Genomic DNA, 26,038 nt, shown 5'->3' on the forward strand with positions numbered 1-26,038 from the left:
AAACCTTTATATTGGAACCAGCTAACAGATTAAACACTTTGAATAGTCCCAACATGTCCAAGCCTGATGCAATGAGGGTTTCTTCCCAGTGCAAAGCTCTGAAAATTATCTGAATTATGCTTCCATTAATGCTGTAAAGTGGCGCTCTCACAGATGGAATGGGATAAATGTTAACTGGTGCTGCAAATAGTCTCTCATTTAGTAGAAGGAACACAGCTTAATAAGTTACAGCTAGAGCAGTTTCACTTTAGATAAGTATGTTCAGGGTGCTTCTCTCAGCTTCCAGCCATTGAGCATAGATGACAAGAACCTAGAAACCATTCTGTCCAAAATCCAATGCGTTCCATCCGTCAGTTTTCAGCTGATGAAAGAAAAGCTTTAGAGTGGAACAAACAGCTTAATGTGCATCTTCAAAGTTCCTTTAGCACTCCTTTTTTTTTTAAAAAAAGGGTTGAAGTAGAAAAATAAGCCTGCTTGAAAGATTACAAAAATAATTCTTTAATCCCAAGTCACACTCCAGTACAATGTTATGTTACTAGGAAAGTCTGGCTTCAAAATGTGGCAGATCTTCAGCAAAGCGCCCCAGATGCTGCTAGCAACATCCTTGAAATTTCCCACAGTAGCTACACTGGGGCACGCATTCAATGCTGCTCTCCTGAACTTGCAGCAATGTTATGATGGCTGAAAATGCTACAGAGTATTTAATAACCCACACCACAATATATATTCAACTGAACAGTCACAGACTAAGGTGCAATATGTAGTTCTTAGCCACATGTACAATATTCGTAACTTATACTTTATTAAACTGGACAATACAAATATAAAAGGGGTCAAATTAATATAAAACTTGGCAAGAGATTTAGAATTCTAAACAATTCCCAACTACACCCAGGTGAAAAGTTAAGCTAGTGAACAGACATGGATTGACAGAACGTTAAAAACAGAAGATTAATTCACCAGGTTGTGAGTATTCTTCAGTATCACATTTTGAAATGAAAAACAGGACTATATAACATCAGTAATGTGTACATACAGAACAGTTGATAATGGTCTGATAACACTTAATCATTGCCATGGTCCTTACAGTTTACTAGAATCTATGTATCTGAAATCCATCTTGGGACCTCCTGTATAAAATAACAGAATCTGATTATATGAAATGTGCTTCTTGTCAGAATTCTACTTGCATATATAATTATAATCTATTCCAAGCTTGATGCTTTATACTCACCCAACCTGGAGGCACTTGCAGTAAAGAGGAACAAAAATCTCGTCACACTGTACAGAGTTTGTCAGTGGCAAAGAACTTCCTGATCTGGATATGTACTAAGCTGGTCTGGTACAGTACAGCCCAACCCTACTTGAATGCAAGTGTTGAATTAGGGTAGTATAAGATTGGTATAATTAGGTACCTCACAGTCTCAGTCATCACAGAGTTCACAGGCCGAAGAGCCTGTTTTTGCACTGTACAACACTGAGTATATACACCTGACCTGAATCTTGTCAGACCCCAGTTTATATTTATTTCAGTGCAAATCTTCCAGTTTTATGCTGAGCTCAAACATATAATAAAAAAGAAACACTAAAAAGCCTTAAAATTCTAAGAATAAGATAGTAAAATTTAAAACCTGCACAAGATCGTAACAGGTAACAGAGTATATAAAAATAATAATTTCCTATTACAGGTGGTTCGAGGACTAACTCTGTATAGGTTTTATTCTTACAAAGAGTGGTGGTTCTGTGGAATGCCCTGCCAGGGGTGGTGATAGAGGCAGATACATACATTAGGGATATTTAAGAGACTTTTAGATAGGCACATACATGAATGAAGGAAAAATGGAGGAAAAGGTTTAGATTGATCTTGGTACAGATTAAAAGATCAGCACAGTACAGTGGGTCTAAGGGCTGTACTATTCCAAGTTCCACATTCTAATGAACACACAGTCAAAGTGATGAACCAACGGTGCATGAATTATCTGAGGAAGACTTTCATGATTTGTTCAAGTACCAATACATGGCTTTTGCATTGAGAAATTGAGGTGCAGAGCCTTAGATCTGGCCAATACACTGGGTGAAGAGAGTGTAATGCATCAGTCAGGGATAGACATTTCCTTTGCTACCTCCTGATAAACCATGCTTTGGTTTCCCAGCACAAAAAGGAGATCTCTGCTTTGTGTGATTTGCTCTGGTCTGTCCTTCAGCCAATGTCAGTTCTGGAGACCTGTTGAGAATAGCAACAACAAGCACTTACTGAAACCTTCTCAGTGTGGGCCAAAAGAAAAGGTCAAGATGTTCCAAAACAGTTATTTTTTTTCTCTGTGCACTATTTGTATGCAGGTGCTGACCAGTTCTGACATTTAGTACCCAGGTGTCTTCAGCTTCCCAGTAGATATGAGAAGCTGCTAGCAGGCTATTCCTTTTGAGGAGGAGACATCAAACATCAATGAGCACGAATGTCCTCTTTCTGCAGAAATAACTGAGAGCAGGGACCCTGGTTAACTGGGAATCACCGGAGAAAACAGGCATGGATTTTTTTTTATCCAGAGAGTGGTGAGAATGTGGAATCTGGTCCACAGGGATTGTTTGAGGCAAATAGTTTAGACATGTTTAAGGGAAGGGTGGATGGGCATACAAGGGAGCAGGGAATGGGGAAGTTGAAGGCAGAATGCCTGCGAATCAATGAGTCTTCTGGAGGTCGAAGAGGACGGCCTATTCTGGGGTTAGAGGACTGTGAATGTGGGTGGGTGGGTGGGTGAGGAGTGTGGCTTGTTTTGCTGCTGTTGCTTTGCCGTTTGGTATGTTCTGCTGATCATTGAAGGCATGTTATGTTGGTAATGGAATGTGTGGCAACACTTGTGAGCTGCTCCCAGCACATCTTTGGGAGTATTAGTTGTTAATGCAAATGATGCATTTCACTGTATGTTTCAATGTACACATGATAAATAAATCTAAATCTGAATTGGCGAGCTATGCTGCCAGATGTCCAGGAGAAAAGACTGGAGGAGGGTAGAGTGGAGCATAAATGCCAGTATGGTCTGTTCTGGATGTATGCTCTCTGTCTCCACTATATCCCTTACATAATCCTATAGTAGGTTTCCTTAGCCATGACCTCTAGAGGTGAATAAACTCATGAGGGGCATAGGTAAAGTGAATGCACTCAGTCTTTTCCCCAGGGTTCGAAAATTAAGAATTAGAGGGCAAGGCTTAAGGTGAGAGGAGAGAGATTTAATAGAAACTTGAGAGACAACTTTTTTTTACATGAACGGTGGTATGTATGTGGAATGAGCTGGCAGAGGAAGAGGCTAAGGCAGGCACATTAACAATGTTAAAAAGTACTTGGACAGGTATACAAATAAGAAAAGTTTAGAGTCTTAATGGGCCAAACAGTGGCAGGCTGCTGTCTGTATGCTATGTATGTTCTGTGATGCTGTGATTGCACCAGAAGTGTAGCAAAACTTCTGGTGCCAACTCCTGCCTGAAAAGCGATTTGGTTCCATTCCAATTTCTATAGCACATGCCATGTCATTAGCTCTTCACTCAACCCTGGAACATTTGGACAGCAAAGATACATACTTCAGGGTGCTTCTTATTGACTATAGTTTGGCATTCAATACTATTATCCCCTCAAAACTAATCAAAAAGCTTCAAGACCTTGGCCTCAATACCTCCTTGTGCAATTAGATCCTGAATTTCCTCACATGCAGACCCCAGTCAGTTCAGATTAGCAAAAGCATGTCCTGTACAATCTTCATCAGTACAGTGCACCACAAAGCCGTGTGCTTAGCCCCCTGCTCTACTCACTTAACATTCATGACAATGTGGCTAAATACAATTCCAATGCCATATTCAAGTTTACTGACAACACCACTGTCTGTGACTAAATCAAAGGCGGTGATGAATCAGCACATAGGAGGGATAATGAAAATCTAGCTGAGAAGCGTCACACCAACAATCTCTCACTTAACATCAGCCAAACCAAAGAGCTGATTATTAACCTCAGGAGAAAGAAATCAGTGGTCCCTGAGCCAGTCCTCATCAGGGGATTAAAGGTGGAGAGGATCAGCAACTTTCAATTCCTCGATGTTATCATTTCGGAGGACCTGTCCTGGGCCCAGCAAGTAAGTGCAATTACAAAGAAAGCTCGGCAGCACCTCTACTTCCTTAGAAATTTGTTGAGATTTGCATTTACATCTAATATTTTGATAAATTTCTATAGACGTGTGGTGGACAGTATATTGACTGGTTGTATCATAGCCTGTTATGGAAACATCAATGCACTTGAATGGAAAAACTTTCAAAAAGTAGTGGATATGGGCCAGTGCACCATAGGTAAAACCCTCCCCTCCACTGAGCACATCAAAGTGGAGCGCTGTCGCAGGAAAGCAGCATCCATCATCAGGGACCCCCAACACCCAGGCCATGCTCTTTTCTCTCTGCTGGCATCAGGAAGAATATACAGGAGCCTCAGAACTCACACAACCAGATTCAGGAACAGTTATCACCTCTCAACCATCAGGCTGTTCAACCAGTGGGGATAATATCATTCAACTTCATTTGGACCATCACTGACTCTTCACCTTGATATTTATTGCTTATTTTTTTATTATTATTCTCTTTTGTATTTGCAGTTTGTTCTATTTTGCACATTGGTTGACTGTCCGCCCTGTTGGGTATAGTCTTTCACTGATTATATTATGGTTCATGGATTTTCTGAGTACGGCAGCAAGAAAACTAATCTCACAGTTGTATATCGTGACACATATGTACTTTGACAATAAATTTAGTTTGAACTTTGACACTTGCAGGTTGCCCCTGCACAATCCTCACTGATTTGATTGACGCAAACGATGCATTTCACTATATGTTTTGATGTTTCAAGGTACATGAGATAAATCAATCTAAAAATGGGACTAGCTTGGAAGGGCATCTTATTTGACACAGAGCAGACAAGCTGAAGGGCCTATTTCTGTGTTGTATGATTCTAAGACTCTACTTAAACCCAGTTTTATTATACCTGCCAAGTACAACACAGAGATCAGAGACCTGTGTTATGACTGTATGAATCACTGCTGTAACAAAGAAACATAGAAAATAGGTGCAGGAGTAGGCCATTTGGCCCTTCGAGCCTGCACCGCCATTCAGTATGATCATGGCTGATCATCCAACTCAGAACCCTGTACCTGCTTTCTCTCCATACCCCCTGGTCCCTTTAGCCACTTCCTCTTAAATATAGCCAATGAACTGGCCTCAACTGTTTCCTGTGGCAGAGAATTCCACAGATTCACCACTCTCTGTGTAAAGAGTGACTTTACTACCTGAACAATCTCACATCTGCAGCCTGTCCCATTCTTCTCAGTCCATCATTGCTAACTATAGAACAGTGAACAATGTCAGGAGACACTGGGCCAAAACAAGGAGTTAATTTCTCACAGGAACTGAGGTAACCAGGAAAGAGCTTGGAAAAATTTGCTCACGTCTGAATCTCCCGGAAAATTTCTGATCAAAAGCAGTATAAAAAAAAAGTGCCAGAGCCTTGGAAAACAGGAGCTCAGAGCAGTTCCTACATTAACCCCAGAAATTTAGATATAATATTAAAACTGGCACTCCAAGATACCATTGAGGGAGTACGGTCTTTTGCCTGAGATAGTAAGTTAAGGCCCTGTCTTCTCTTCTAGGCTACATAGCTTGAGCAACCCTTCTACAACCCTGGAGAAATTTAATTGAGGTGTGTATGTCATAGAACATACGTGCAGCACTGGACAGGCCATTTGGCCCACAATGTTGTGATGACCTTGATGCTAATTTATACAAAGTGTCCTCTTCCTGTGTGTCATCCATACCCCTCTATTCCCTTAATATTCATGTGTCAAATGAGAGGTCATCCCATAGAAGTTTATAAAATCATGAGGGGTATAGATAAGGTGGATGGTCATAATTTTTCCCCAAGCTTGAGGAATCTGAAACTAGAGGACATGGATACAAGATGGGAGACATTTAAAGGAGACCTGAGAGATTACACAGAGGGTATTGAGTACCTGGAATGAAGTGTCAGCAGAAGTGGTTGAGGTGGGTACAGTTGCATAACTGCAACATTTAAGAGGCATTTGGATAGACACATGGAAGGGGGGGGGTGGGGTTGGAGGGTTTTGAGGACCTGAGTTATAAGCAAAGGTTGAATAGGTTAGCATTTTATTTCCTGGAGCGTAGGAGAATGAAGGGAGATCTGAAAGAGTACACAAAATCACGAGGGGTATAAATAGGATAAATTCATGCAGGCTTTTCCACTGAGGTTGGGTGAGACTAGAACTAGCGTTCATAGGTTTAGTGTGAAAGGTGAAACATCTAAGGGGAGCCCAAGGGGAACTTCTTCACTCAGAGGACGGTGTGAGTGCAGAACGAGCTGCCAGCAAAGGTGGTGGACGCAGGTTTAACTACAGCATTTAAGAGGAGTTTGGATGGGCACATGAATGAGAAGGATCTAGAGGGCTATGGTGCAGATGTAGTAGATGGGCCTAAACAGAAAAACACGTCTGTGCAGATGAGATGGGCTAACAGGCCTGTTTCCGTGCTGTACTTCTCTCTAACTCAAAATATCTTGTTGACCTCAAAACCAACAACTTGCATTTGTATGGCACCCTTAGAGCACAAAACTTTCCAAGAAATTCACTCCAGTTCTGAAATCAAACTTGCTGGTGCGTGTGTCTCAGAACTTGGACCAAACTAACCAAGTAAGGAGACCACTACAATTACTGTTGCAACTCTTACTGATCTTGTGGCAATGCAATGGTTAAAGCGGCAGTCTGGCAGTTTTCTCGAAAGTTGTTAATGGCTTCATGCAGCTCATGTCACTGAGCTGATGGGCAGCGAGGCATCACTCACTTGGCAAGGAGTTGGACTGTTTGCTGAGTCGCTCTGGTCTTTTTGTGCTGTGAACCATACAGAAAGGTCTGAATTTCCAGGCACTGCCAAAGAGAGAGATTAAAGTATTTAATTAGAAGCTCTGCATTCAGCTAATCAGTGGCAGTTGTGCAGGGTCAGCGCATTGCAATCCAACAACACAGCAGAACATTTATTAAAACTGCTCATGAGCCTCCACCTCTCCAGTCTCTTGTCCTTTTCTCCTAGAGGTGCTAACTACAGACCTCCACACCTCCCCCCCCCCCCCACTCCATTACCCTATTCCTCCATCACTCCATTTGGGCCCACTGAGACTCTCCAGTCCTCTATTTCTGCCCCGACAAGATCTATTGCTCCAACACTGACTGCTGTGCCTTCAGATCCCCAAGCTCTAACCTGACTCAGTGTCAAATTTTGCTCCTTGACAGACCTTGGGACACTTGACAAATTCAAAGGCACTATACAGTTGCTATTGTGTTCTTTGAGTAAGTAGTGATGGTCAAGAGGATACTTAGCCCTCAAAATTCAGGGTAGTACCTCAAATCTGATATGCGGGGGCCTCAATGAAATGGAGGACTCCTGAATTGAATAGCATCTCTCCACGATTGAAGGGTGGTAGAAACCAGGTACACACTGCCTGAATGGGTGGTGGAGTCGATTGAGATACTCACATCGAGCATTTGAATCATCAAACATCGGGTATTGATCAAATGCTGGGAAATGGGATCAAGTTGTTTGATGGTTAGCATAGACTTTGTGGGCTGAGGGGCCCGTTTGTGTGCTGTATGACTATGCTTGATGATTTTCCTACCACCATCCACTCTAATTTTACATACAATTCACATTAATATAACACCTATAACATATAAAACATCACAGCAGCATTACCCGATTGATTTGGCACCAACTCACAGTGCTATTAGTGTAGGCAACCAAAAATTTGGTACGTTTTGAGAGATGTTTTAAAGTAAGAGAGAGGAACTAGAGTTGGAATTGGTTTATAATTGCCACATACAGAGATACAGTGAAACGCTTATCTTGCATACTGATTATACAGATCTATTCTTTAAACAAGTCATTGAATACAGAATAAAGTGTAACACCTATGGAGAAAGTGCAAGCAGGTAAACAATCACAAGAAGGTAGATTGAGTCAAGAGTCCACCTCATTGTACTAGGGAATCAATCTGGTAATGCTGCTGTGATGTTTTATATGTTATAGATGCTCTATTAATGTGAGTTGTATGTAAAATTAGAGTGAACAGTGGTAGGAACATCATTATAACAGCAGGAAGTTATCATGTTGTTTCAGCAAATAATTGGGGGATTTCATGGAATATTGCAAAGGGCATGCAGGAGGGAAGGCTTGATCTGAATTTATAGGACGCTGGTGAGATGACACCTGAAGCAATGTGCACAGTGTTGGTCTTCACGCTTAAGGAAGGATGTGGTTCCTTTAGAGGTAGTACAGAGAGGGTTCACTGGGTCAGTTCCTGGGATGAAGGGGTTTTTCACACAAAGAAAGGATGAGCAGGTTGTGCCTACACTTGGAGCTTAGAAGAATGTGAGGTAAATTACTTTATTGTCACATGTACCAAGACGTGGTGAAAAACTTTGCATTCAATCCATACAGATCATTTCATCACATCAGTATAAAGGAAAGCAATAACAGAACCCAGAATGAAGTGTTACAGAGAAAGTCCAGTGCAGGTGGAGCGTTATAGCGAGGTAGATTATGAGGTCAAGGCTCCATCTTACCATATGAGGGAACCATTCAATAGTCTTATAAAGACTATCCTTAAGCCTGATGGTACGTGTATTTGGTATTCTGTATCTTCTACCCAACAGGACTGAAACAGATACAGATCTGTGGTGGATGCTGAGAGGATGTTGCCTCCTAAATCCTGCAGCATAGCTTTAGAATAAGGAGTTGCCCATTGCAGAAGAAGATGAGGAGGGCAATGAATCATGAGTATCCACTATTTCAGTGAGTTGTGGAAGTTGTGGAGGCAGAGGCAGTGAAGGTGGAGACAGGCATTTAACTGGAAAGGGAGTTGAGGGGATGGGGGTGGGGGGTGAGAAAGTAGTGTTGAGGCCAAGACAAACACAATACTGCTGAATGGTAGAGTATGGCTGAGTGGACCAACTTGCCACTCTAGCTACTGATTCTTTTTCCAATCACCATTCTGGCTCCCTTCTCCTCACCTCTCCCCAGTGCTCCTCCTCCTTTCCTTTCTCCAATGGTCCACTCTTCTTTCCTATCAGATTTCTTCTTCTCTAGCCCTTAACCTCCTCCAACTATCACTTCCCAGCTTCTCACTTCAAACCCCCTCCCCCACCCACCAACTTTACCCCTCACCTATCACCTGCCAACTTGTACTCCTTCCTCTCCCTTGCTTTCCTTATGAAAAGTCGACCGAATATTCCTGTCCCTGGATGCTATCTTACTGTTCCTTCTCTTCCTTTGTGATGCACAGGATGGAGGAAGAAAGAAAGATCTTCCTTTGTGCTTTGCACAACATTTTCACATTGCTGCTTATGACCCCATGTCTCAGTTGCTTCTATAGAATCTTACAAAGTAAACATCAGCTAAATGTACAATTAGAACATGAACAATGGTTTAAAATCCAACCACAGATTCCCAGCAACTAACAAAACACCCATGAATCAGATTTACAATCAAATAAGAATTGAATTTATAATCTATCTGAGGGACACATGCTGTATAGTGGAGTTTGCTACGGGACTCTAACCTGCGTCCAGTTTACAAATCCTTCCCTGAAAGAGAGAATTCTTGTTTCCTTCAAAAGTACTTCACCCGTAATTTGTTTTTAAATTTAGGTAAAAATCCTTAGCTCAGCCCTTAGTTATAATCCTATGGCCTTTGAGGAATGCATGAATACTTAATATGGTAGTGCATCCATTAGTGTAACACTGTACAGTGCCAGTAAACGGATCAATTCCACTGCTGTTTGCAAGGAATTTATACGTTTTCCCTGTGACCATATGGGTTCCCTCTGGATGCTCCGGTTTGCACCCACATTCCAAAGGGTTAGGAAAGGCTGCCCTTTCCCTCTCAAGTGGATGAACCTATCTCACTGCACTGATTTAGAGAGTGGCTAGGAACGCTTGGGTCTGCAGTCAGTCAACATCACACAAAGCAGATTATCTGGTCATTATCATGTTGCTGTTTGTGGGACTGTGCTGTGCACAAATTGCCAGTCAGTTTCTGTACCATAAGATCATAGACATAAGAGCAGAATTAGGTCAAACAGCCCATCGTGTCTGCTCCACCATTTGATCATGGCTGATTTATTTTCCCTCTCAACTCCATTCTGTCCATAACCTTTGATTCCCTTAATAATTAAGTACCTATCAAACTTTGCTGTAAATATACCCAGAGTCTTGGCCTGCACAGCCATCTCTGACAAAGAATTCCACTGATTCACCACCCTGGGGCTAAAGAAATTCCTCCTCATCTGTTCTAAAGGGACGTCCTGAGGTTGTGCTCTGTGGTCTGAGACCCTCCTACTATTGGAAACATCCTCTCCACGTCCATTCTATATTCAGTAGGTTTCAATTATATTCCCCCGCCCCCACATTCTTCTAAACTCCAGTGAGTACAGGCACAGAACCATCAAACTCTATTGATGTATTAACTCTTTCATTTCTGGGATAATTGTTGTAAACCTGCTCTCGATGCTCTCCAATGCCAGCATATTCTTTTCTCGATAAGACCAAATGCAGTCTGACCAGTGCCTTCCTTTATTACAACCATGACCATAACTCAAAGGAACTTAAATGGCTTCAGACAATGCTATAGAAATGAAAGCCAGTTTATCAAATATACCAATTTAGGTGTTAATGTTAGAGAATAACATTGAAATTTACTGGCTGGTGATTTGGCCGAGGTTAGCTGCATTAATGGAGAATACAGAACTGACCAAGCACTGTATTCAATCTGAAATTGAATCCCAATGCAAATAGTGCCAGCTGAGGACAAATTTCCAAATGCACAAATCCAGATTGAATGTATTTAATTTTAGAAGCTTCTGTGGTTACAAAGAGGTAAATACTGCCCTGTCCACAGCTGCTGTTTTGGAGAGCAACAAAATAGGAAGCAGAGGAATGGGATATCGACTATCAGTGTTTCTGGCTCCAGCTCATCTTCAGTACAACCTGAACTGGAGCAGGCCTGCCATTTCATTTCTCATTCAACCACACAACATATGTGGCATCAGAACAACGTTCATCACTGGTGAACAGGTCAATGGAGTAACATCAAAACACAGGGCAGTGAGGAAGGTGAGAGATGTCCTGAGTTAATGTTGATCAATGTATGTGAGAGGCTGCGTTCGCAGCTTGACTTTAGTTTTGAATGGAAGTATTTCATTCAACTGACCTCAGTGAGTGGGAAGATGTTGGGAGTCAATTGTTAAGGATGAGTTTATGGAGTACTTGGATTCGCAGGACAACAGGACAAAGTCAGCATGGTTTCCTTAAGGGAAAGTCCTGCCTGACAAACCTGTTGAAATTCTTTGAGGAGATTACACATAGGATAGATAAAGACTTTCAGAAGACTTTTGACAAGGTGCCACACATGAGGCTACTTACCAAGTTAAAAGCCCATGGCATTACAGGAAAGTTACTGGCATGGTTAGAGGCATTGGCTGATTGGTAGGAGGCAGCAAGTGGGAATAAAAGGATCCTTCTCCAGTTGGCTGCCAGTTGCTAATGGTGTTCCACAGGGGTCAGTATTGGGACCACTTCTTTTTATGCTGCATATCAATGTTTTAGATAATGGAATAGATGGCTTTGTTTGCAGATGATACAAAGATTGGTGGAGGGGGAGGCAGTGTTGAGGAAACAGCTAGGCTACAGAATGACTTAGACAGATTAGGAGAATAGGCAAGAGAGTGGGAAATGAAATACAATGTTGGAAAATGCATGGTCATGCACTTTAGTAGTAGAAATAAATGTGCAGACTATTTTCTAAACTTCTATTCTGAGGCTATGCTCTCTGGTCCTACACTCCCCCTACTACAGGAAACGTTCTCTCCACATGCACCCTAATCAAATCAAAGCTCAAAGCGCAAGACAGCTTCAATTCCATTACTGTTCTGCAACAGAGTTACATTTATGTGGGTTTGAAAATAATCCTCTCAGACAATCTGACCACTTGTGTAGGAAGATGATACAAATACCACATAGTTAATGTCTTAACCTCAGGATATCCCAAAGACCTCAGAAGTTTCTGCTTTGAAGTGTGGCCACCACTATTACTGCAAGTTAAATACGACTGTACTTATGCACACAACAATGTTCCTCAAACAGTAATAGAGATAAGAGGCAATTATTACACAGTTAGCATTGTAATTAAGCAGGCATTATGAATCAGAGGTTAGGGATATGGTGGGCAGATGACTAGATCTGTTTCTGTTGCGCCAACCAACAGAAACATGTTGCATCTATTTAAACTTTATTTTACTTATTTGTTCACAAGACAAGGTTAGCTTGGCTGTCCATCCCCAAACTGGCTCCTCAGACCAGGGCTGTAAGAGTCAACCAGACTGATGGGGGCAGAGGCACACAGAGGAAAAAACAGGGTAGAACAGCAGATTCCCAGGGTACAGTAGTGAGTTAGTTTTCTAATTAGTTTGGAGTGGAGAGAGGTTAAGAGAGTGGGGTAGTTTATAAATGATGAACTTTCTATGAGAGATTGGTTTGATCATTGGGGTGTAATTTTTTATTTATTCATTCACGAGATGTGGACTTTATTGCCAAGGCCATTTCAGAGGGTCAGTCACATTGTTACGCATCTGGTGTCACATACAGGACAGTGGTGTTTCTTTCCTATTGGACATCAGTAAACCTAATAGTTCTGTACTCACCATTTCATAATGGCAAATGAGGTGTACCAGGGAGGAACACAGAGCTCTATAGCACAATACAGGCCCTTAGACCCACAATATAGTGCCAGTCTTATAAACTACTCTAAGATCAATCTAACCCTTCTTCCTACATAGCCCTCCATTTTTCCATTATCCATATGCCTATCTAAAGAGTTTCTTAAATATTCCTAATGTATCTGCCTCTACCACTACCCCTAAGCAGGGCATTCCATGCACCCACTAATCTGTGTGAAAAAAAGATATCTCTGACATTCCCTCTATACTTTCCTCCAATCACCTTAAAATTATGCCCCCTCATATTAGCCATTTCTGCCCTGGGGAAAAAGTCCCTGGCTGTCCACTCGATCTCGATCTATGCCTCTTAACATGTTGTACACCTCTATCAAGTCACCTTTCATCCTCCTTCACTCCAAGTAGAAAAACCCTGACTCATGCAACCCATCCTTATAGGACATGCTTTCTAATCCAGGCAGTATCCTAGTAAATCTCCTCTGCACCCTCTCTAAAGTTTCCACATCCAAGGGAGAACATGAAACTGAATGCTGGAGATGTGACAGAATGGCTGAGGCTGCCAACTTCCATGATATCCTGAAGGCAGCAATGGAAAATGAGGTGTTGCTCTACAGTGAGCTCCACTGGAACAGAGGCTAAAATGAGAGGGATCCATGTGGGCATAACTCTACAATAGATGGTCCCAAGCCCAGCTGCAAAAGGAGGAGAGCTGGTCATGGGGTTAGCAACCCTCTCCCGTAAAAAAAAACCCAGAGCTACAGAAATGCCAACGAAAGCTCCACAGGCCCCACTCCTGAAAGAGGAAGGATCTTTGGCTGGAAGACATATGACGTTATGTGGTGAAAGCGGAAACCACGGGGTTAACCAACCTTTGGCACAGGACTGAGGACTCTGGTGAGTTGCTATTGGTAGTCTATGCCCCAGTATGGGTGATGGGCTTAAAAAGAAAAAGAGTGGGCATGGAATAGCCAATTAGAGTGACACAAGGAATTAAGGCTACCATGGTACTCCTATTCTCTCTATTTATTATCATGGCTCTGATTTCAATGGTAATCCTGGTTCTCCACAACAAATGGGACCGGAATGGGGCTATGGTAGTAATGTCCTTCAGTTTGTGAACACTATGGCAATGCTTAGTATGAGACTGGGCAAAAAGAATTGAGTATAGGGCACACAGACAACTAAGCAAAATCGAGTATTTATTCACAAACAAGAGAAAATCTGCAGATGCTGGAAATCCAAAGCAACATACACAAAATACTAGAGGAACTCAGCAGGCCAGGCAGCATTTATGGGAAAAAGTACAGTCCCTCTGCAGGACTGGGGTCTCAGCCCGAAATGCTGACTATACTTTTTTCCAAAGTATTTGTTGTCAACATTGCATCAGCTGGCATTCAGCAAATTAAACCGAAACTGGCACTGGGCAGATCATAATTTTCCAAGCTGTTAAAGAAACATTCCATTAAGAGAAGAACCTATCAACTTCCACTTTAAGTATACCCAATGACATGCCCTCCACAGTCATCTGTGGCAATGAATTCCACAGATTCACCACCCTCTGGCTAAAGAAATTCCACATCTCCATTCTAAAGGGACATCCTTCTATTCTGAGGCTGTATCTTCCGGTCCTAGACGCCCCCAATATAGGAAACATCTACAGCACCAATCATGACTCCATGTGTACCACAGCAAGTGAGATACTTTTATCAAGCACAGTCATTATTGCAACGTATCAAACACTACCGCTAATGGACACAAAGCAGGATTGCAAAACATCAGATATTCTTCATGGTTACATGAAATAATATGGAATTTTACACCACACATCTGCACTCACTTTCTTGAACTTTTTGAAGGCTGCTTTTTGGTGTCCCTGCGCTAACTCAATTCCTCCAAACAGGCGATATGTCTCCTCCACCTCTGTGCTGAAATCTCCGAAGGTAGAGAGCTTGGCTGGAAGGGATTCCTGAAGCAACTTCGAAGCACCCTGTAGGGAGGCAAAATCATCAATGTCATCCTGAATTTGCACAAAAATACCTCAGGGCTGCCTCCAGTTCCAAATTCTCAGCCCTGTTTCCACTTCCTAACCCACTCTCATTTCCAAAACCTTATATCCATTGGAGTATCTGTGTTCTTCCAGTTTGGGATTGTGTCCTCCCCGTCAGCTGCTGTGTCATCAGCCACCCAAGCTCTAAACTCTGAAATTCACTCTTTCCAACCTATCACCCCAACTTTAAAAGGTTTATTAAAATCTGCAACTTTATTATCTACAGTTCTGTTACCTCACGCAGCTTAATGTCAAATTCTGAATGTCACAGTTCTTTGAGCTGTCTGTACTAAGAGGAAATAGGAATATGAACCACATCAGATCGATTGTGAGAATGCGGCATGTGCATGTGACCGATTCATCACACAGTGAATCGACTGGGCCTCCTACGCATGGAAGGCTCTCTCTTAAGCGCGCATTTTCAAGAGGATGTTTTTGTCCCGACGGGTTCTGTTCGTCACTCCCGCATTGTAAGCTGCGCAGTGTGTACCATGGCTGACATGACTCAGTAAAAAAAAATCTACCCTACTAATCCATTGTACTTGCTCCACACATTCATAACAGATTAGGCCACTCAGCCCCTCAAAATTGCCCCACCATTTAATTAAATTTCAGCTGTTCTACCCTAGGCCTCAAATCCTCTTCAGTTGCAGTTCCCCAAAGCCCTTCAGAGATATATTTAGTTTCTTTTTAAATGTCCCCAATGATTGAACTTCCACAATCCCGCAGGGCAGAGAACACCTGAGATTCACTACGCTCTAGCAGGTACACATGAAAGGAAGTTGCTTAAGGTGCAAATGAACCTAGGAACTGAAAAGTAGCACAACAGCTACCCAAACATCTGGCAGCACTCCAGTGTCGGAGCTCTGTTATATGACCTGACAGTGTAATCCATGTGGTGAGCATTAACAGAGGGATCACACCCGATTAAGCCACATGCCTATCATGGCTCGCCTGTTGCTGATGGACATGCCAGAACATTGCTCAGCAGAGTTTTTAAAGGGGCTGCAAGAACAAACACCCACGATACAACACCAAAGAGGCTGTCCTAAACCATGATAAATCATGAGTTAAGTCTCAGTTACATTTTTGCATCTAATACTGGGTAACGCGCTTCAGGAGGAACATCAGGGTCCCTGGAAGAGTCCAAAGGAAATTTGTTGGAAGAGGTAAACAGGAAAAGTGTCAGTTGTTCCTGAGGCTGGGATTGTCCCATTGGAGCAGCTGGGGTTAACTGGGGTGGAGGGGTTCAAAAGAGAAGTGTTCAACATTAGAGCAGGTTTCAATAAATAATGGTAAATCACTCCTACAGGTAGGAATGTTGCTAAGTGAAGGACACAAATTTAGAGTGTTGAAGATACTCAGTGAGTCAGGCAGCATCTTTGGGAAGAGAAAATTCTGCGCTCACTAGAAGTGTGAAAATTAGAGACACACAGGTTTTAAGGTGAACAGAAAGCGGGGATGTGAACTATGATAAAAGACAAAAGATGAACATTCAAGCTTATTGTTATTCAACCATACACAGGTATACAGCTAAACAACCAGGGAACAAGATGCAAAACAGAGTACATATATAACATCGAGCACATAAAATAATATTACCAGATAAAAAAAGTATTCTATAGATGTATAAGTTGACATAAAGTGCATATATGACATATAGTTAAAATACAACTGTTTTACTGCTACAGGTACTGTCATAAGTAAGGTGTATGAGGTGTAGCTGGGTGTTCAGAAGTCTCTCAGCCTGGGGGAAGAAGCTGTTACCCAGCTTTTTGCTCTTATACTGTAGTACTTTCTGCCTTGTAGTAGGAGGTCAAAGAGATTGCGGGATGGATAGGAGGGTTCCTTGACAATGCTGAGGGCTCTGCAAACACAGCACTTCTGTTGCGTTCTGGAAGATTGGGATACATAGGGAACATAGGGTCAATCTAGAGGAGTTGTAAATGAGGGAAGTACAGGGTGTAAGATTTTGCAATGAGACAATAAGCAAGCTATGTATGTCTCTGTGTGATATGTGAAATATTTCTCTGCACTCTGTAATGATTTGATCTGTATGAAGAGCATGCAAGCCAAGCTTTTCACTGTAACTCAGTACATGGGACAATAATAAACCAATTCCAAAGCACTTTGAGATAACTTGCTATTTCCTCAATGGTGGATGTTCCTCCAGAGCTCACTTAGGATATGCATCTTTCAGTCAGTTTTCTACACTCCTGTTCACAACCCCTTTCATCTCACCCAAAACATGGTTCCCCTATCCTCACCTTCCACACTCCCACCTACACAGGTAGTGCAAAAAGTATGAATCTACAGATGCTGTTCAATGTTCAATAGATTCTATCACAGGTCAGAGCCCCTCTCTTCTCCTTTCAGAGTTCTGAAGGATTTTTGACTCATTGATTCACTTTTCTGTATGCACCAGAACCCAGTCTTATCTCCACTTCCTGAATTACTACAGGAGGTATTGAACCTTCCCTTAAACTCCTGCCTATCCACCCAGGGCCTCAAGCACTCTTCCAGGCAAAGAAATGATTTGGACTTCTCCAAATTTGGTATGAGGCATTCATTCCGTGCCTCCTCCACATTGGGGTTATCAAATGGAGATTGGCAAACACTTTGTAGACTACCTCCAATAATTGGCTCTAGGCTCCTATCTCTCCACCCCCTCCACTGCTTGAACATCTGTAGTATACCATCTTAGTACAAAATTAAGATAATTAGTTAAAGACCTGCAATTATTTCACAGGAAAAAAATGCTGTGTTGTGGAATGTCTTCCTGAAAGGGTGTGGAAGCAGATTGAACAGCGGGTTGGTTTCAATGGAAAACGGACACTTGAACAGGAACAACTGTGGTGAAAAGCAGAAGAATGGAACTGCATTCTTCCTGCGCAAGATTCTTTCACCAGTAACAATAACTAGGGAAACATCTGTTTTATGCCTAAATAGGATACACATCAGTTGTCTGACGTTGACTGGGAAAGGCATAATATTACAATACTGCTTTTTCAGTCCTACATGTGGTTTAAACACAAGGTTTTGTCTTATATTTGCCATGACATTGTATTCCTATTTAAAAAAATGTAGCCTCTATGCGCTGCTGTTCAATTTGCTGTCCACTTGGGTTTGGCCAGCTACTTGTATAAAACATACACTTAAGGTGATGTTTAAAGGAGATGCGTGAGGCAAATTGTTTTTCACCTCACCCTCAGCCTGACCTGTCAGGGACCATGTGGTGACTGTTCATGCATCAGCCTCCCCACGGTACACAATCCAGATTTTTGTAGATCCTGGATCAGCCTCTACAGTTACCAAGGGCCCACCAATAGCCAAACCCTTTGGAGAGCATCATACTCAAATCGAGTAATTGCACGGCAACTACTACTCCAGAAGGCTATGGAAATGGAAGAGATTGCAGTCCCCTGTTGAAAGATATTTGTAATTTTATTAACCACAGAAGTAGTACAAAAAGACTGGAGGACAGATAATGTTATTCCTTTATTTAAGAAGATAGACTTGGTCATCTTATGTTAGAGGTTGGGAAATTACTGCAAAAAATTCTGAAGGATAGGATTCAGGTATATTTGTCTATTTTGACTGCAGTCACACATTGTGGGCAGGTTCAGAAGGCAAGACACATGGGATTGAAGATGCATGAGCAAACTGGATCCAAAACTGGTTTGGTGATAGGAGGCACAGAGTAGTGGTTGAAGGATGCTTTTCTAACCCCAGCAAATTTGAATATAAAACAACAATACCACCGCAATCACCATCAGCATAGAGGCACCACAAGGTTGTGTTCTTCGCCCCTTGCTCTACTCTGTTATTCTTATGAAGGCAAGGCAAAATACAGCTCTAATGCCATATTTAAGTTTGCTGACAACACCATCATCAAGGACCCCTACCATCCAGGCTATGTTCTCCTCTCTCTGCTACCATTAGGAAGGAGGTACAGGAGCCTCAGGACCCACACCACCAAATTCAGGAACAGTTATTAACCCTTACCTATCAGGCTACTGAACCAGAGGGGATAACTTCACTCACCCCAGCGCTGCACTGTTCCCACAATCTATGGACTCACTGAGTGCTTATTTATTATTATTATATTTTTGTATTTGCAGTTTGTTGTCTTTTGCATGTTTGTCCATCTTGTGTGCAGTTTTTCATTGATTCTATGGTGCTTCTTTGTATCTACTGTGAAAACCTCCAAGATAATGAATCTCAAAGTTCAAAGTGTCACCATAACCCTGAGATTCATTTTCTTGTGGGCATACTCAATAAATCCATAATAGAATAATAATCATAATAGAATCAATCAGGGTAGTATATGGTGACATATATGCACCTTGTGTGTGGGTGGGAGTATTTGCTCACAGGATGTGCATGAAGCGTCTAGTGCAGTAGTGTAGTGGCGCTTGTAGTGAGTGCATGTTGCATGCTGTATGCCACATAGTGCTCTCTGCTTACAGCTATTGCCGCTGGCTAGCCTTCTCAACAGAGGGTGAAAAGAGGAGCCGAGTGTGTAAGCCTCCTCCTGCCAGTACAGAGCCTCTCCACCACTAAGACTCCTGCAGTGCCTTCTCGGGGCCACACATGGAAAGTGGGTATCTTACAGACACAGGCTAAACTACAGGGGATCTCGGAGCAGCAGTGGGCCCCAGAGACGTGGCGTGCAGGCCCACCACTGTATGGACATGCCCTGGTGCCTGTCAACCACTGTCCCAGCTATGGGTAAATAGCCGCACTGCCTTGTGGTAAGTCTGTTGAGACAAGGCTAAGGGAGCACAGCCTGACAGAAAAGCAATGCGCTGGCGGTGCACAACAGGCGGGCCTTAACAGATCAAGGACCCAGCAGCCTCCTGCAGCCAAGATGTGAGACCAGTTGTCCTGGGATCACCCTTGCCACTGGGATTTACCTCACCATGGTGAAGATAGCGCTACTGGGGATGGCGCACCCCCTGTTATCTTATCTTCCTTGCGCAGGTCTTCACCTCTGACCACGGTGAACAATACCAGTGAACGTATGTACTTACCTAATAAATTTTCTTTGAACTTTGATTGTATGTTTGCAACCAGTGGGGTCCACAGAGATCAGTGCTATGATCTTTGCTATTTCTTATATGTATTAATAACCTGGAAGTGAATGTTCGATGCTGGTTAGCAAGTTAGTGGCGTTGTGGAAAGTAGCAAGGAAAGTCGTCTAAGGCTACAGATGATATAGTTGTAGGGGGATCAAAGGAGGCTGATAGGTGGCCTGATAAAAGTATACAGAATTATAAGAGGTAACGATAGGCAAAACAGAATTTTTATTCCACCTCGGAGGTACCAAAACAAGGCAGCATATGTTTAAGGTGAGATGCATCTTTTTTTTAAAAAAAAGCACAGAATATGGTTAATAACTAGAACTTACTGCCACTGGAGGAGGTGGTGGAATTGGGTAAAAATCGCTATGTTGAAGAGAAATGTTTAAGATGTTTTAAGAGAGATAATAGACATTGAGAAAGGGATGTGACAAGCTCTATTGTAATACAGGTTTCCCCTTACTGTTACAACAAAATCTGAATAATCTGTTATTTGATTGTGGACCATTTCAGAGTGCAATTAAGAGTCAACCACATGGTGGTTGTGGAGACACTGACAGGACTACAAACTGCAGCCTTCCTCCCTGAAGAACATGACTGAACTGGAAAGATTTTACAGCAATCTGGCAGCTTCATGGTCGCCACTAATGATATTAACATTTAATTCCTTCATTTAAATTCCCCACTGGTAGGATTTGAATTCTCAACTCCAGAAGCATAGACCAGGCCTCTTGATGATTGTCTGGTAATTTAATCATTATATTAGATTGCTCCCAAGTTTAGAGTCCATCATAAATCCTTGTCCTAGTATGCATGTTTAAGCCATGAGAAGAAAGGGCAGACTCATACTGGTATGGGTTGATATTTATGCGTGTCATGAAGTTTGTCCCATCCTATCTTGCAGACAACTGTTCATAGACCATGGCTAATGAATCGGACATCTTCAGTCAGAAAATTCAAATGCAGTTTAACAAAACTGGATCTGGAATTCAGGGTGACACAGTAGCGTAGTGGTCAGCATAATCACCTTACAACACCAGTGAGCACTGATCAACGTTCGGTTGCCACCACTGCCTGTAAGGCGTTTGTACCTCCTTTCTGTGACCATGAGGGTTTCCTTCCACATTTCAAAGATGTACTGTAAGGGATTGGGTTAGTATGTTGAGGGCATATTATGTATTTCAATCAGCACAATACTAGCTGATTTGACGCAAATGATTCATTTCACTGTATGTTTCAACGTACATGACAAATAAAGCTAATCTTCAAAACATCTTTAATGTTTATTTTCACATGCACTGAAAAAATTGCCATGTATGCTTCTTATACAGAACAATTTATTACACGGTGCACTGAGGTAGTACAAGGCAAAACAGTAACAGAGTGCAGAATAAAGTGTAAATAGCTACAGAGAAAATACCGTGCAGGTGAACTCTATGGCACAAAAATCATAATGAGGTAGATTGTGAGGTCAACAATCCTCACCGGATAAAAATACTTATTCTTACCACATAGTTTTTGATCAGTATCAGAAAGCGACCATAACTGTCTAGGACAGAGAGTGATAAAGGGTGTTCCGGTCCCATGTGTGCCTGATAACACTGCAGGCTCTGTTGGTAGTACTGCTCTGCTATGTCTGTAGAAAGATACAGGGAACATTAAATAGTAACAGCAACCACAAAGTTTTAATACACTTCATTTCCAACTATAAAGCCACATTAACTTAAGTTTATGTTAAATTATATCGTTATATCTGTAATGTACTGTGCTTCTGCTGCAGAAAGCTACTTTCATGGGTAGGACGGTAGCTTAGTGGTTAGTGTGATGCTATTACATGAGTGACCTGGGTCTAACTCCTGTCGCTGTCAGTATGGAGTATGTACCTTCTCTCTGTGATCACATAGGTTTCCTTTCACATTCCAAAGATGTATGAGTTAATGAGTTAATTGGTCACGAGTGTAATTGGGCTAGAAGGGCTCGTTACCGTGCTACATCTCTAAATAAAATGAAAAATATATACCCTGTGTATATAGTATATGCTGACAATAAATATGATCTTGAACAATAAGGAAGATTTCTGTAAATTTGTTGAGAATATAATAAAAATATATTGTGGTAATATAACTACACAGTACTCCTGCTCTATCAAACTGTCACAAAAACTGGAAGGAGAACTCCTTCCTGGTGAAACAAAGGTTTAAGTGCAGTACTGGAGTAGTTAAAGTTATAGTATTTGATAAATTGACTTGTTGAATAGCGGAGATGAAGTTGAATCTCACCTCAGAAACTGGGTACTCCAAATTTAATCACAAATGCTACCAAATGCATGAATTGATATGGTGACCATTAGTGAATTCATCTGATTTGGAGTGGAAAATTAAAGCCCAACACCATCATGGTCAATGCTAACATAGCCCAAGTCTTAGAACATTTTTACAAACCTTACCTAAATAGAGCAACAATAGAAACTAGCTACAACTTAGTAGGAGACTGTTCAATAGAAGGGCAAATCCCATCTGTCCCCCATTTTCTTGCAATTTGTTCTTTCTCTCACATTTATTCATCTCCCACTGGGAAAACGTGTAAATTCTTCTCAGATCTGGGTCCCTTGGACTGTGAGGCAATCCGTAGTGCTGAGGAAGCAATGTGATTGCAGCAGGACTTAGACAAATTGGAAGAATGGGCAAAAAGTGGCAGATGGAATATAGTGTTAGGAAATGTATGATAATACATTTTGGTAAAAGGAACAGTAGTGCAGACTATTATCTAAATTGAGAGAAAATTCAAACATTAGAGGTGTAAAGGGTCTTAGGACTCCCTGTGCAAGACTCCCAGAGGTTAATTCACAGATTGAGTCTGTGGTAAAGACAAATGCAATGTTGTCATATATTTGAAGGGGAATAGAATATAAAAAACAAGGAGATAATGCTGAAGCTTTACAAGAGACTAATCAGACTGCACTTGGAGTACTGTCAACAATTTTGGGCCTCTTATCTCAGAAAGGATGCACTGCCGTTGGAGAGAATTCAAAGGAGGTTCACCAGGGTGATTCTGTGAACAAAGGGGTTAACATATGAGGAGCACTTGGCAGCTTTGGGCCTGTATTCACTGGAATTTAGAAGAATGCTTGGGGATCTCACTGAAACCTACCAAATGTTGAAAGGACTAGATAAGGTGGACGCGGAGACGATGCTTCCTCTGGTGGGGTATCCAGAATTAGAGGGCATAGACTCAAAGTCAAGGAGCAACTTTTAGAACAGAACGAAGGAAAAAATTTTTCAGCCAATGAGTGGTGAATCTGTGGAATGCACTGCCATAGACAGCAGTGGAGGCCAAGTCCGTGGGTATATTCAAAGTGGAAGTTGATAGATTCCTGATTGGTCAAGGCATCAAGGGATATGGTGAGAGGGCAGGTGTATGGGATTGAATGGGATAAGGGATCAGCCAAGATGAAGTGGCGGAGTGGACCCGTTGGGCTGAATGGCCCAATTCTGCTCCCATGTCTTATGGTTTTATAAACCCAAACACACTATTGATCTGTGGTTGAAGATGAACCACCAAATATTGATCAAGAATAAGTGGTAATACTAAGGATATCATCCATCCCTGTATGGAGGGGGGTGGAATGCTCAGGTGTTCTTGGAGAAGGAGCATGTGGTCTCTATAGGCACAGTGGCATGTTCTGAGAATGGTGAGCACAGTATTTTGTAGATAACAGTTATCATATTTTAGTTTGAAATTGTAAATAGGTTTGTGAACTCCTGATTGTTGTATGTGTTCTTGTGAGTGAATAAACTTTTGGATATTTTGTGAAAAAGGTATCACCCAGATCAGGAGAATGAACCAAGATTGATAAGTACGTCCTGCCTTAACCGATGCAAATACACACCCTACCCAGCCTGTACACAACACTGTACACAAAGTTCTGATCCCCTTCACTAATATCCTTCAGGGCAATAAATCAGCCGTTCTTACCCAATCTGGGCTATATGCGTTCCCAGACCCACTGCAAAAGGTTGACTCTGAAATAGCCCAGTAAACCACATGGCTTACGAAGGGTCAGATAATTAACAGTGAGTCCACCATTAATGTCTGAATCCCGAGGATCAGTAGTCAGTCATCAAAGGAGTTATCAATCTAATCAGTCCACCTTGGGAAAGGATGTTATGTCCTATCTGACTTGTAGCGATTAGCGCCAAAGGTTTAGTGCCACAGATGTGCTGAATCTTTATCTCCACTTATCTGAAAGCTAAACTTTAGCAGCTACTTACTAAGCTAGAGATCAGAATCGTTTAAGTAACTTGAAAGTTAATGTGATTAATAATAGCAGTGAGAGTTTGATAGTATTTGAAGAGGACAAACATAAGATAATTAGTTAAGGATCCTAGTTGTATGTGTTGCAAATCACAAAGTCGAAGTACTTTGAGGAAGGGGGAGATGGTACATGCAGGGGAACAGAGTAGTTGAAGTTAATGGTCTCGATTGTGATGCTCTCCTACTGTCTGATGAAGACTGAAGAAACTGTGCTCCATCAAAGGAGACTTTATTGAAGTCTATAAGATCCTAGTGATGGCAAACAGAGGCACCCTGCTCCCATTGCGGATGGTTCAAGAGCTGGGGCACTATTTAATAATTTGGTTGAGATATGGGAAAACACTATCTCAGCGGCAAAGAGTAGATATTAGGGGACCTGAGGGGCAAATTTTTCCACACAGAGGGTAGTGCGTAAATGGAATGAGCAGCTGGGGGAAGTGATAGTGGCCAGCACAACAATGGCACTTAAAGTACATTAGGGCAGGAACGTGGATAGGAACGGTTTAGAGGGATATGGGCAAAACTACTCTATAGCTCATGTTCTCAGTATTTATTTATCGGTATTTGCACAGGTTGTCTTCTTTTGCACATTGGTTGCTTGTCAATCTTAGTTTGCATGTATTTTTTCTATTGTTTTTCTGTGCTTGACTCTAAATGCCTGCAAGAAAATGAATCTTAGGGTAGAATATGGTGACTTAGATGTACTTTTGACAATAAATTTACTTTGAATTTTGAAATGCAACAAATGAGCATCATAGACGGGTCTGGCCAAAGAGCTGTATGACTCTTATTACCTGGAATTCACTCTCACTCAGAATAGTAGTAATCTGGGCTCTCTGGAAGGGAATTTGACACTGTTGTGTAAATAATCTGCAAGGCTTCGGGAAAGAGCAAGGGAATGATGCTGACGGGAATACTTTCCTGCTACCTAGCACAGACCCGATGGGTCAAACAGCCTCAACATGTGCTGGGACAAATCTACGAGTGCAAGTGCCCTTTAAAAGAGTCACCGTGATCTTCGGCTCTTTCAGTCGAAGTGTAGGCTTCTGCTAGAGCAAGATTTATTTTCCCCTCTTCCACTCCAGAAGGAGCATTAGTCAGCACAATGGAATGAGCCTGTAAAAAAAAAACAAAGAGTCCCTGGTTTAAATCAGTCAGAAGGTCAGAACTGACAGCTTCTTAATGTAATACTGCAGCAGTAGATAGTAGAAACAGATCATATTAGGAGACAGGAATAATTCTACAACATATATCCAAAAACAGGGACTTAAAAATGCACAATGTCACAATATCCAAATAAAGCATTGCATCTGTTCTACTTCATATGGAGCAGAGTGCAGAAATAGTTCACTAACTTAAAATTTATACCAAAACGTTAGCTGTGGCTAGGCCAGCCTTGGAGTACTGTGCTCACTTCTGGCCATTCTAATACAGGAAGGATGTGGAGTGAGTTCAGATGATGCTTACCTGTACGTTGTCTGGATTAGAGGGTATGAGCTATAAGGAGAGATTGGACAAACTTACATTGTTTACTCTGATACGCTAGGGTAGACAGTCAGAACAGTTTCCTAGGGCCAAATGCTGAATACTAGAGGATGCAGCTTTAATGTGAGAGGCAGAAAATTTAAAGGGAATATAAGGAACAAGTCTGTTTACATAGAAAGGTGGGTGCCCGGCATGGTGATAGAAGCAGATACAAACATGATATTCATTAAGCTTTTAGACAGGCTCATGAATACGCAGGGATGGGAGGGATAGAGATCATGGCAAAAG

The 26,038-nt window shown here is 41.9% G+C and overlaps 1 protein-coding gene across 1 annotated transcript in view; it reads right to left on the reverse strand.

Moving 5' to 3' along the window:
* Positions 1–95: 95 nt before the first annotated feature.
* The window catches only part of ttc23 (tetratricopeptide repeat domain 23), a 63,404-nt gene continuing 37,461 nt past the window's right edge, over positions 96–26,038 (reverse strand). The window contains exons 7-11 of the mRNA XM_073025570.1: positions 25,276–25,381; positions 21,460–21,587; positions 14,661–14,810; positions 6,883–6,965; positions 96–2,224 (exon numbers count right to left, since the gene is read on the reverse strand). Of these exons, the coding sequence (XP_072881671.1) occupies positions 2,098–2,224; positions 6,883–6,965; positions 14,661–14,810; positions 21,460–21,587; positions 25,276–25,381 (594 nt within the window). The 3' untranslated portion in view covers positions 96–2,097. The remainder of the gene's footprint in view (positions 2,225–6,882; positions 6,966–14,660; positions 14,811–21,459; positions 21,588–25,275; positions 25,382–26,038) is intronic.

This window comes from Hemitrygon akajei, chromosome 21 (assembly GCF_048418815.1).
Source record: "Hemitrygon akajei chromosome 21, sHemAka1.3, whole genome shotgun sequence".
In the NCBI taxonomy this organism is placed as follows: Eukaryota; Metazoa; Chordata; class Chondrichthyes; order Myliobatiformes; family Dasyatidae; genus Hemitrygon; species Hemitrygon akajei.